Source organism: Porites lutea, chromosome 2 (genome assembly GCF_958299795.1).
Source record: "Porites lutea chromosome 2, jaPorLute2.1, whole genome shotgun sequence".
Taxonomy (NCBI): Eukaryota; Metazoa; Cnidaria; class Anthozoa; order Scleractinia; family Poritidae; genus Porites; species Porites lutea.
In genome coordinates this window covers 22,485,851-22,499,571 of record NC_133202.1, presented here as the reverse complement: position 1 = coordinate 22,499,571, position 13,721 = coordinate 22,485,851, and the positions used below count along the sequence as shown (strand labels likewise).

Below are 13,721 nucleotides of genomic sequence, written 5' to 3'. Positions count from 1 at the left end.
TATAAGCTCAGTCTATAAACGGAAGACGACTTAAACGTCCGCTAAAGGGCCCCCCTTTATTATGAAAACCATAAAGGCTGTTATCATAGCCCCAAGTAATCTGACGGATAAAAGCTTGGTTTAACTGGCTCTGTAAATTGCATGTGTTCCAAGATAGAGCAAACCAATGAAAACCGGTTCTTATCACGTGAAAAATGTCGCTCATTTTGTATTCAAAGAGATTTCAATTAAAATCTTATTTTAGCCTGCTGTTTGCAAATACTGTTATAGCTTCACTCATCCAACAACCCTGTCTCAAATCTCCCCTTTGTTTTTCAGTATAGTTTTGTTTAATATGATTCGAGGACATACACACTGCGAGACACTGAGACATGGCAAGACACTGAGTTTAAAAAAAAGTAAAAAACAAAAAGGTGCTTGTGCCTATTCAAGCACGACAGAATTTGGAATCGAAGCTGAAAGTTCAAACGACCTCGTTATCCAACAACAACGAGCGAGAAATAGGTCTCTAAAGGAAAAACGGAGATATTTGTCGCCTGAAATGTAATCAAAACTAATTCTGGCAGTTTATAATACATTGATGTTTTGCTTGGCTTTTTCGCGACCGGTATTAAAAATTAAGTGATCTCGTGAGTGAAAGCAATCAGCCGACGTTATGTTTTATATTATATGCCGACATGAAATTAACATAATCATGATTCCTACTGTAAACGGAACATCTGTACGCGTTTTCAAACTTTTGCCTATATTAAGCTCGATCCTTGAAAAAAAAAATAATTAGATAAATTAAAGGTGGTGATAAAGATGATACCTATAATTCTTTCTTACCTAGTACATGTAAATATAGTAGGTTATTTTTATTCGCAAAGTTAGAAAAACAGACTAACAGGTACATTTGCTTTTACCCTCCAGGTAGCACGCATCCTGCCAAAGGTCTTTGTCGCACAAACAATCTCGTTAAATTGAACATGAGAAATTGGAGCTACCCGCCAAATGGTGAAAGGCAAACGAATTTCCTTCATAGTGTAAAACTTTGCGTCAACGAATTTCACGGAAAACTAATAGTAAGCTGCTCAGCTGTTATATATAATCAGTATTCTACTTATTTAAACATCGAGGAAATATTTTGTACAAAATGTGGAAGAAATATAGAACATAAAAGATTGTCATATTTAGGGTCTGCTTGATTCTTGTGACTCTTGCTTTAAAGCCGCATTTCAAGTTTTTAAATCCGTGAGCTCCAACCAAATACGAGTTCAATCAATTAATCTCGGACTTCTGACGGAATATTCATTTTTCGTCTTTTGTGATGGCTAGCTCATCATGGCTGATTAGGTTTGAAATAGTTTCTCATTGAGAGTCTTATAGCTGCAGGGTATCACGCAGTATTTACAAACGGTTGCCATGACATTATAGTGATGTAATGAGCAATTGAATAACTCTTAAAAATCCACTGAAGCATTTGTTGTAACTTCGTAACCAAAAGAGCAGGTGGCTCAATACGGATATTTCTCGACACTGACAAAAGTTACCTAGAAAACGTTTCCTTATCGACGGTAAGGTTTTCTATATTGGTAAGCGGCAACAGTATCGTTTTAACAATGGCAAGGATTTATTTGATCCTCGTACAAGCAATTTTTTTATTTGGTAAGTCTGATCTCTGGTCCTTCTTGATTTACCTCCTTTTCCGAAAAGCTTTTGAATAACGTTTAAGGTGAACATGAGCTTAAAGCTATAGATAAGAGAGCTCTGTAACCATTCTATAAAGCCTCAACAGTGAGCCAAAAACCTCGCTGCACGCTGCAAAGCAATCTGATCAAATATTGAACAAAGATAGAGCATAACGTCTTTACGCGTCCATGTCTCAGCCAATTGAAAGACTAGTTGAATGAATTAAACGTATCAAGCAAGGAAAGAAGATGGGCATATTTGCTTTAAATACACAATTCAGCAGTTTCTAGACATAAAGGGAACTAACCGCAATGGCTTGTATAAGGCAACATATTTAACAAGGGTGTGTGAAATATACACGCGTGTGTGAGCATTTCGTACAATATTAAATGACCTCGGAAAAAATTAGAAACCACCTTTATAAATCGATAATTTCGTAACCTTGGTGCAATTGTTAAGACATTTGATTTGCTGTAGCCAATAGTGAAGAATCCGAAAAAGCAACAAGACAGCGAATTAATACAATTTCTTCTGGATTTCCTTACGATGCAAACTCTTACAACGAGAAATATTTCATGATTATATTGCTATGAATTTAATTTGAAAGCTCGCGCATTTCACTATAACAGGACATTATAACATTTATCTAGATTTCATTTAGTCATCTTCATGTTTCACATAACACCGTTCAATTGACTTTGTTCATTGCCTGCATGTACAAAGTTGCCAAAGCAACATGTTGATAAACAAATATTTACCTTAGTTATTGGTGGTTTCTATGGAAAACGATGAGCAAGCTGTGAAACTTCGATGCACGGGGGTACCCAATGTCAATTTTCGGAAAATATCTGTTCGGAAGACGACTTGAGATCTAGAATTTTCGGAGCATTTGGTGTAAAATTTCTTGCTTGCCTGCCTCTCCTAGGATTTTCGAACATTTAAAAAATGGTATAATTGCCCATTTTTCACGGATTTTTACCTTATAAAGGTCAGCTAGAATGCTCGGAAACCTTTTTTCTGGCTGAAATTTTCGAAAAGATAAGTTTTGATCCCTATAATTTTCGGATCACTAGACTTTCAGCTAGGAAATCCGAACAGATGAAAACTTTTTAGGGGATAAAAATAAGTCTATATCTACCGTTTAAATACTAAAATACGTTCAACGATGCTATGTTTAAGTGGTTTTGAACTATATTCTCGTTGGGTGCCCCTGGATGCACTCCACAGAGCGGAAAAATCAGCTCGACTTTACGGCTACAGGAGTTCAAGCCCTCCACGAAAGTATAGAATTAAAAAAAACAACAACAACAAAACATCTTAAGGTTTTGAGTTTGGCATAGAGCAATTGTTTAAAAATTCATACTTAGCATGAACAAAAACTATGAATTAGCATCCAACCTTTCGTTGATTATGTTACGTTCAAAAATTCATTAATAATTGATAAAGAAAGAACAAAGAAAATTAATGTTCAATCAGTGTCTTTATATCTTATTAAAGACGCGGCTAAACTTAACCTTCAATTTTTTCGACCAAAATAACCTCATATCTAAACATCAGGGCAAGAATGAGTTGGTCTATATCAGAGATGAGCATGTCTGAACAATTGTAGAGATAAATCCACTCTGTCGCCAGTGCGAGAACTTAAATCTGCGGTTAACACCTTCAATTAAGCGCCCTAAGCAGAATTAACTTCGTCACGTGCTTGGATACCAATTAGCAACGGCTTGCTGAATGGCAAGCCATCCAAGCCTTCATTCTAGCCCTGATCACAAAGCTTTGAGTGTGATTGAGCGAAGCGTTCGCAGTCTTATTATTCTGTTAGAATTTAACCGAAATGACAAGACTAGAATACTTAAAAGACGTTTGAATTAAACAAGGAAGGCATCGCCCGATCGCACTCAACGCTTTCGGATCTGAATAAACGATTGGATGTCTTGCCATCAAGCGAGCCGTTACCAAGTGGTATTCAAACACGTGACCAGGTCCAGCAAAGATCAGCGTCCTTAACCATTAATACCACCCTGTTTAACGAAACTTTTTTTTGTACAGACAAAAGCAAATTATAACTTGATAATGAAAGTCAAAAGACGTTAAAAGTTCCAATTTTATGAAACGTGACTGTGATTAGGTACACATATAACGTTGCAAACTTAGGCTTTTATCATTTCAAATCAACTGTTCTTTTTGGTATCCGTCAATTTTTCCACACTTACTTAAAACAATTCGGTAATGATTCATATGAGTTGAGGTAAGTTTTAATTGCTCAGTAGAGAACCTTCCATTCCGGCAAGTATGCTGTACATCTCATAATCTTTTCCTATCTAATTTTGGTCACATAAAGGTCGAGGTCTTGAACGCTGTTTCCCTGTGTAGGTGTTGTCAAATAAAAACTCACCAGGCAGTGTTTGCGTTTGTTAGGTGCAACCAAGGCACAATCAACCGTCTCCGACTCTCTCAGTGTTTCAGCCAGTGCGTCGGTCAGTACCTCAGCTAGTCCGTCAACTAGTGCATCAGTAAGCATGTCACCCAGTACCTCACCCAGCGTCTCAAACAGCGTGTCTCCTAGTGGGTCTGTAAGTACCTCGGTTGGTCCGTCGACATCAGAAAGCATGTCACCCAGTACCTCAACCAGTCACAGCGTCTCACCTAGTACGTCAGTCAGTACCTCGGTTGGTCCGTCGATATCAGACAGCATGTCACCTAGTAGCTCAACAAGTGTCTCAACCAGCGCTTCGCCTAGTACGTCAGTCAGTACCTCGGTTGGTCCGTCGATATCAGACAGCATGTCACCTAGTACCTCAACAAGTGTCTCAACCAGCGCTTCACCTAGTATGTCAGTCAGTACCTCGGTTGGTCCGTCCACAAGTACATCAGTCAGCATGTCACCTAGTAACTCAACCAGTGATCCACCTAGTACGTCAGTCAGTACCTCGGTTGGCCCATCGACAAGTACATCGGTCATACTCTCGCCCAGTTCCTCAACCAATGTCTCAGCTAGTACTTCACCAGTCACACCAGGTGGGTTGTTTTTGATGGCTCTCAAAATTGTGTATAGTATTAAGGTGGCTCCGTCAATACATTAATACAGGCGCATTTAGCTGTGACGAAGTTTTCATCATAACTTTTTCGTTTTTAACGCGATGGCTGAGAAACTTTGCGAAGAACAACAGATATCATTCGGCAATGGTACGAAATATTCCGATTTCATTGATGATAAATATATTTTGCTAAATTAGCGCTTAAAAGGACCCTACCGTTCAAAGAAAAGCGAGTCTAGTAAAAAATTTGCTGATATTTTTTACTCAAATTTCTGGTATCGGCTTTAATCGGCTTTTATTACAAAGATAGACCTCCGATTCCAACACAGTCACTTGAACGAGCGCTCAGACTCATTTTAGCAGAAAACACATTCCAATTTAATGGCAAAAATTATCTTCAAACACATGGGACAGCGATGGGAACAATAGTCGCTGTTGCATTCGCAGATATCTTCATGGCGACAGTAGAAACAGAGCTATTAAACAAAAGTGCAATAAAGCCAATATGTTGGAAAATATATATGGACGACATCTTCTCTCTCTGCGTTACCGAAAGCCCGGGGGGTACTGTCTTATATGGACTATATAGGTATGTGCGGCTCCAAATGGTATGGCTTTTTAGCCGTTTTGGTCTGAAATAAGGTATCAATTTTGACCATTTTGGTCTGAAATAGTGGTTTGTGCGCTCTAGTCTTGACTTGGGTATGTTTTTTTAGAAGAAGCTACTTCTTCGTCATTAGGCAATAAGACCATTTCCCTTTTAATTTTTACGCTAACCGTGTACGTGCCGTAACTGTACAGTTTGTATCCTGCTAAGTAAAAGTGTGTAAACATTTCCGTTAACATTGGTCTGACCTAGGGAACTGATTATAAGGCAGGTCTGAAACAGGGTATCAAATTTTTGATCAGGTCTGAAATAGGGTAGGGAAAATCACAGATTTTGGTCTAAAATAGTTGAAGGGTTTTAGGAAGTGTGCCGCTCACTCCCACCCAATTTTTCTCGAAGTGCCCCCCCGGACCGGAAAAGAACAAATAACACACTTCATTGAACAAGCGAATAATCATCACGCTACTGTTAAATTCACTGCAGAAATCGCTGAGAACGAAGTCACATTTCTGGATACAATTGTGTACGAAGGAAAATGGTTTAACAGTACGTCAGTTCTCGACGTAAGAACACATTTTAAGCCAACTGAAACATTTTCAATATACACATTTCTCATCTTGCCACCCATTAGGAAGGGGTCAGGAAAGGCTTTGTAAAAGGCGAAGCCCTCCGGCTACACAGAACAAATTCCTCAAAAGAAAACTTTCAAAAATGACTTGAAGAATTTCAAAAGCACCTTAGAGAGAAGGGATATCCACAGAATTAAATAACTCCAACTTTCTCTGAAATACACTTTTAAAACGGGAAAGAGACACTCCAACAAAAACCTTCAAGAGAAAAAACCATTTTGCCCTTTGTCACGCACTATCAACCATCAGTTCCTAGTCTTAAAAACATTGTTATGAAACACTGGCGACTGATAGCGAACCAAACAATTCTTAGACAGATCTACGAAGAACCTCCAAAAATTGACGAGGAAGGTCGCTGAAGGATATGCTAGTAAAGCTAAACTCTGAGAATTAAAAGCTGTAAACACAGGGGTGGAAGGCGTGAGTCAGGCTTGTCAACCCCTTATGATATTGCGGTACCTTTTCCTAGCATTTAAGGGTATTAAACTAAGAAATGAAAGAAAGTATGTGTTACTGTTCACTGAATCACAGTCTTTATCGCCAATACCAGTTAATTTGTTTTTCAGAATCATTATTAACTCTTGGCCCACCCATAAAACGAGATTATGGTGCCTTTCAGGGGAGCACCTCCGTCATCCGTAGCGGAGTAGCCCCTAGCGTAATACAGCAGACACTTATGATCATGTTTATGTGCTTGTCTGTTTCTTTAAGGTAGAACTGTGGTATACGAGCCCAAAGATGGGGAATGCCAAAGAGTATGCTGCGATGGGGCTGGAGGCCCTATTAAACTCATGGGGACCTGCAGTCCGCCTAGCGAATGTCAAGGATTTTTGTCCGAAAAAGAAGAGGAAGGGTACTGCCCTGGTGAAGTGAAAGGCACTTGTCAATGTGACAAAGGTGACCGTCTTACACAAAGCATGTATTTGACACCATTTGCTGCTGTTTTTTGACTATGGTTTTAGAATAACTTTGGCTACCCCAAACGGATACATTTATGAAGAAGTGCATGAGTTTATTTTGTAGTGGGGCGTTGACTTTTCTCTCTTTTTAGCAGTAGCGTGGCAACCTTTTAAGCAACTGAATCAAGGCTAAAAATATTATAAAATTTAAAGTTTAAGGAAGAGAAGAACTTTAACTATAATTTCAGGCGCGTGTATTTGCGAAAGCTACGTTAAAGAACAAACCGTACTTACGTTTAACTAAAAGACTTTTATAATGACCCTAAAAACAACCACAAATATAAACAAATAAATGTGCGAGCACACCATAATGCGCCCTTTTAAACCACCGAGAAGTTACACTTTCAACGCGGTTAAGTTGCGCGGATTAATCATTTTAAAAGATTTGGTTTGGCAGTTTAACGGCGGGAGAGGTCCTCGTTAAAAACTTTTCTTCGTTTTATTCTGTGGTGCCTCTTCTCTTCTTCTAAGCGTTTGCGACTGGTAACCAGCCCTTTTAATTTGGAGTATACTTATCCTCACCGACGTTGCTAAGTAACAGCCTTACCTACCCGATCTTAGCCTGCGAATAGTCTCTTCATTTCAAGTAGTGGTGATGGGTGAAGCGATCCGTAAGAGAACACGCGAGGGAGCGGTAAAGATTTTCCTTCCTACCCCCTGACACTCATGTCTCCCTTTGCGTGCTGCGTGATTGTTGACTCACGATATATCTCCAAATGGAGAACTTGCTCGCCGGCTAACACCTAAATTCAATCCACACAAAGATACATTTTTTCCAGTTGTGTTCACAGTTTCAATTTTACCATTTAATCGACAGCCTGTTCCCTTCATTCTCCAAGTTTCGCCGTCCTCGCTGTGATAACGTTGGTATGGATGTTCAGGTAAGTGAGATTATGCCATGAGCAAGTTACAATAATGTTTTCTACTTCGAAAAATATTGAAAAATATCAGAGAACGAAAATGACATATTGCTCTTGATAACAATGAAAACTGATATACTTAGTAGATATTCTAGTTATAAGCCAAGACAAGGAATGACAGCATGCCTAACGTTTTCCAGTGGTTTTATTTAAAAATAACCTTATTCGTTCTGTGCTCAACGTATTCATTGCTTTCATAAAACTAAAGCACGTGTCTCTTTCATCAACAGGATCACAGTCTGTTAAATTAACCGAAGGGGAAAACATAGGTGCAGAATTTACCGTCCTGTCTGCAACTGTTGAGCTATCACAAGGGAAAGCAACTCATGCTGTTCGAAACTAGTTTTGTAAAATCGCCTGGATTGCTAATCGCCTAGAGTGTGTTGAAAGTAGCAAAAAAGTTGATTACTGAGGAACAGCACTGATACTCTCAGTCATCGTGTGCCACATGGGTTTGTATGCATGAAAAGGGCATGCCAACTCAGAAGGCTCCATATTTCCTTATAATGATGATAATAAGGACCATTATCCTGTCCTGTCTACTATCATAAATACACCTACGACTACCCTCTGCACAAGTTAGCGGACAAAGTTATTTTCTTTTCTCTGCTGACATAAGAAACCAATCGCAAAGCTCATTTCCACGCTTTGTGATTGGTTTGCTTCTTCCGCTTCTGCTTCCGACTTCTACATCCCAGTTTCCACTTGATTGTTAGCGATGGAGTCGTGGAGTAGTAAGGTCCGTACGGAACGCTGTTTTCGAAGAAAATCCTGTATTTCCAAGCTAGGGACTCATGGAGTGCGGACTCACTATGTCAAACTACTTAATAGGTTTTCTGAGCTGACAGTTTCTAAATTGTTGATAACGAAAAAGTTTCTTTTAGTTAAAGTTCTTTGGAAGGTTTTTCTTTTTTCTCTCTACTGTCCAACTCTTACCCGCTGAGTGTAAGGTTGGTTTACACTTGCGATTTCTGATTATTTATCAGTATAATCTATTTCAGTATAGAGGATGTCTTTGAATTCTGCTTCATTCGAATACATCATCTTTTCTTCGATGCTTAGATCAAAGTTACTTTTATGGAACAATAATCGTCGCAAGTTTACACTTGAATAAACGATAACAATACGATTTATCCAATAAGACATTTAGCTTAAAATTGTATTACAAGGAACGACTGAAATTGCATGTTTAAACTGTCACCTTTTCGTTTGAACTAGAGGTATCAAAAATTGAATAGTTACCTCCATAAGCCGTTGATGCAGAGAAGGACACTTCTGACTAAATCAATGGATGTAAGCAAGTAGCTGTCTGTACACTCCCTTACGTGTATCGGTTTAGTGAAGTATCAAACCCAAAATGAAGCATTCTCACGCCCCATGTAAGGAAATTCAAGACAGTCTTGGATTCTGAATTTCAGGAACTGGATTCACGATTCTCTGTCAGCGGAACTTGGATTCCGGATTCCAATCGTTAGTAGGATTCCGGATTCCTTGAGCTGTATTCCAAATTTCAAAGTCCAGGATTCCGGATCCCCAAAAGTTTCCGGATTATGGAATCCGAATTCCCTTACATGGGGCGAGTTCTCTAAGTACTTGTTTGATTCCTCCACAGCCGTTTAATTCCTTCCTTCCTTTCCTTATTTTAATATGCCTTCTAACATCCGACTGAAATAAAAAAAATAAGCTATAAGATATAAAGTACAGGCCCCGGTTCCTGGAAAGCCAATTATCGCTAATCCAGGAAAAAATATCGCTAATCGCGGAATAAATTTTATCCCACAATTAGATTCTGTTCTTGAAAGCACGATTAAGAATAATCTAGGAATAAACTTTGTGGTAAATTTAACCCATCTAGCGAGTACTATTAACTCCCTAATCAGGAGAAAAAGTTTGTCAAAACAAACAAAATGGCGGACTTACTGTTTCACAAAAACGCGAAAGAAAGTTCCAACATCGAGAAATTGGTCTCGACCAACTAACAGACGAAGAACTTCGCATCAGGTAAAGGTTTGACCAAGTATAACTAGTAGGAATCCTAAAAGACGATCTCCAAAGGAAGACGACAAGAAACCGTGCGATGTTCCCTATTTTTTGCTCCAATTTTCGCACCTATTTTTTTTTAGAAGCAGCCAAGCAGGCGGTCGAAAAACTCGTTAAACCAGATTTTTTAGTGCTAATCTGGGATTAGTTAATCTCGGGATAATTTCGCTTTCAGGAACAACTTTTTAACCCACGATTAGTTATCCGGGAAATAAAATATTTAATCGTGGATTAACCGTTAATCGGAGGATAGATTAATCGGCTTTTCAGGAACCGCAGCCAGGAATAGATACTTGTTAAAAACTAACTAAAATAGGACCGTTGGCAATGTTCTCCTCCGTTGTCGTCTTTATCAGTTGATATCGGTCTGCTGCTTTTCCGATTCTTGTTTTCCAATGCCAACTCACATTACAATGCAATAGTGTACTTTCAATTAAAACCAAAACTTGACAAGTCAAGCACGCACTACGTTGACTACGCCAAGCCAAGGTTTGCTCAATATTAAATGCATGAGTCGTCATCTCCTCCAGCTTTTAAACCATCCGTTATCGTTCATAGCCTGCAATCACTTCTGTGCTGTTTTTGTACATTATCAAGCTAATATTTTGAGGTTTCCATCAATACAAAGATAATTATTTACGTTGAGAAATAATAACTGAAAACAATCGGGTAAAAGAGGGCTCCCTTAACAAGGATCAAACTCTTGGCTGCCACTTTAGGGTGTCTGTGGGCATGCGAAAAGTGTGGCGTGTGTCTTGCTAAGTATTGAATAATGTCAATAAATATTGTCAGTTATGATTCTTAGGTGTGTGTATAAAAGGTGATTTTATTTATATAATAAACCAGAAGAGTCGTAATAGGAAAGCGAATTCAGATATAAAAGTAGAATTCCTCTTTAAAAGAGGTGGTCGCTGTATTAGACTTTTTAGACTAAGGACAGTAACTTACATAGTTATATATAGCGTGTGCAAATAAAATTTCAGAAATTTTAATGTATGCTGCTTGAGTGTTCATTATTTAAATGCAAACTAATAACGAGGGTTGGCTTAGATGCCGAGAAGGTAAAAATTTCCTGGATTCCACTCATGTAACCCTGCAATTATGAAAATAATAGACTAATATTTCGTACTTTGTTCCGAGGGTTGCGGGGATAAAACAAAAGAAATCACATTGAGGGTCGGGGCTTAATAATTTATTCTCCCAACATATGGAGCCAAGTATCGAAATTGGTCTATTTGGGCCACTTGTTCTTCTTGTTGTCCATTCATAATTTAAACAACGTATCGAAGCTTGCCGAACTGACTTTATTCACTGATGACGCTAATTTTTTTTATGTCCCATAAAGATCCTACCCACCTGGCAACCTCGTAAAATTCCGAAGTTAATAAATTATTCTCTTGGTTTAAGGCAAACAAGCTCCCTTTAGATTTGATATAATCCTCGACAGAAAAGCTGTCATTTTCCAGTGCAAATATACACAAATGAACAAAGAATCGAACAGGTTAAGGAAACCGTATTTCTCGGGGTAGTCCTTGACGAACATCTGTCTTAGAGACCTCACATTTCTCGAGTTGCTCCAAACATCTCTAGACCAATAGTAATCATTTATATAAAGCAGGATTTTTTTCTACTTCAAGGCTCTTTAAAAACTCTTTATTATTGTTTAGTTTATTATTTAGTTTATTTTTTATTTTCATTATTGTATTATTGTCAGGGGATCTACCTACGAAACCAATCGTCCTCGTCTTGTCTCTGTGCAAAAGCGAGTTGTCAGAATTATTCCTAAATCAACTTTCAATGCTCACTTAAACCCTATTTTCAAAAAATTAGAGCAAATAAAAATTTCCAACATTAAACAACTAGAACTAGGTAAATTTATGTTTTCCTTTAGCCATTCTTTTCTGCCAGTAATTTTTAAAGATTACCGTTTCATTAAACAAGGTCCATAGCTATGACACTAAATATCAGGGTCGGCCAGGGTTTTTGGGTATACGGTATACAGGGGCTTTTTAAATCGGGTATACGGTATATTGCAGCTTTTATACCACTACATGAGAAATTTCTGCAATTTGATTGGCTTAGAGCAGTGGTATTTCAGCTTAATTTGAAATACCTACATGTGAAAATTACAAACCTTTAGCGGGTAGTAGTATAAACAAATAATAGCATGATTTGTACGTGAAATTTGGCATAAACACCACTCGTGATATTTCAAAATTGTCACAAATTTCACTCGCCTAACGGCTCGTGAAATTACCTATAACAATTTCGAAATATCACTCATGGTATTTATGCCAAATATCACTCCAAATCATGCTATTACCTATACAAATACGGGTATTCGGTATATCACTTTCTTTGAATTTCAGGCATAAATATACCTTCGATTAATTTTGGGTATATTTGGATGAATTTTGGGTATTTTGGGGTATTTTGGCGAATTTTTTTCGGGTATACTGGTATACCAGTACCCCCCCTGGCCGACCCTGAAATATGCGAATAATTTTCACCTTCCATCTGTACAACCAAATTTTCTGTGAGTTTTCCAGGAGCATCTTATTAAAACTCTTTAGGAAATGAGAGCAAAGATTCTACTTCTCTCTCCTCATTCAATTCTGGCTTCGCAAACATTTCTATGAGAATTATTAATTATAAGCCTTGCAGTTAGTTATTTTTTCTTCACAACCAACCTATAACCTAAATAATGGGACACTACTATACTTTATATTTAACAATTATTCCCCGAAAGCGAAGTTAATATTGTTGAATAATTGTTTTAGTGGCTGTTTTTTAACTGAGCCTGAGGTGAATAATTGTTTTAGTATATTCACACGAAGTGATCTCAGCAAAATCAGAAAGGAAACCATTAAAAAACGATTAGTTCGATTGACGGGTGGATTCATGCGTGAACACGAAGCCGTAAACAGACGCGCAAAGTTAAATCTTTACAGTATCTTCAAACATGGCAAATGATAGTACTACCCAATTCTGAGAAGAAAAGTAGAGCTTTATTTGTCTCTGTCAACTCACCGAGAATGAGAAAGTTTTCTTTGTCGCTTCTTGCAAATGCTGTCAACAGCGACTACGATCAGGGTGAGCGCTGTTTATCTCAAATGTTTTTTGCCTTGTTAACTTGCTAGCGCGTGCAATTTTCGACAATATTTGCCTTCCTCTTTTCCCCATAAATTAACTTCATTTATAGGCAAAATTGGTCTTGCGAGAGAATCCCGAAATCAAAATCAATGACAAAGCGACGTCGTTTTCCTCTGTAGTGGTAAACAGAGCTTCGAGGGTACAAAAAGTCAGCTACGGTAAACCACTTCACAACAAATCACGCTGTTTATACACCATGAAGTCTTTTCTTCCCTTGAAAGTCATCAGCACTTGGATATTCGTGGATTTTCAAAAAGGCTTTACTATGAAACTTTGGCAAAACACCCAGTTCACAAAAGCGATTTTGTTCTGCTTCATATTCACCGCCTAGCGCGGTGAATATTTAAGCAATAGACCACACTTTCTATGGGTTTACCGGCGTGATAACCCACGCGGGATGTTGGGAGAACACGAGAAAAGCTTGTAAATCACGAGCCGAAGGCGAGTGATTTACAAGCTTTTCGAGTGTTCTCCCAACATCCCAAGTGGGTTATCACGCCGGTAGACCCATAGAAAGTGTGGTCTATTGCGTTTATAAAATAACTTTTAGTAGAATGGAGTCTTTTAGGTAAAAAATATGGTTCTAGTACCGTGATCAAGTCACGTCTTCTCTCTAAAGTCATCGTAAGCCAATCATGACTCACGATTTAACAGCGTTGAACTTTCTCAAAACTCAGTTCAGTCAAACAACAAGAAGCAGCACT

The 13,721-nt window shown here is 38.2% G+C and overlaps 1 protein-coding gene across 1 annotated transcript; it reads left to right on the top strand.

Moving 5' to 3' along the window:
* Positions 1 to 4,126: 4,126 nt before the first annotated feature.
* LOC140928035 (uncharacterized) lies at positions 4,127 to 10,668 on the top strand. The gene is made up of 4 exons (XM_073377754.1): positions 4,127 to 4,689; positions 6,657 to 6,842; positions 7,722 to 7,785; positions 8,055 to 10,668. Exons 1-4 carry the CDS (start codon positions 4,191 to 4,193, stop codon positions 8,068 to 8,070), a joined length of 765 nt encoding a protein of 254 aa, XP_073233855.1. The 5' UTR covers positions 4,127 to 4,190; the 3' UTR covers positions 8,071 to 10,668.
* Positions 10,669 to 13,721: the final 3,053 nt, after the last annotated feature.

Bases quoted from the DNA above. Each gene is read 5' to 3' on its own strand.
- LOC140928035 (XM_073377754.1), top strand. From the start codon at position 4,191: ATGTCACCCAGTACCTCACCCAGCGTCTCAAACAGCGTGTCTCCTAGT. The intron at 4,690-6,656 runs GTGGGTTGTTTT...TGTTTCTTTAAG, and splicing joins TACTTCACCAGTCACACCAG to GTAGAACTGTGGTATACGAG. The intron at 6,843-7,721 runs GTGACCGTCTTA...TTTAATCGACAG, and splicing joins CACTTGTCAATGTGACAAAG to CCTGTTCCCTTCATTCTCCA.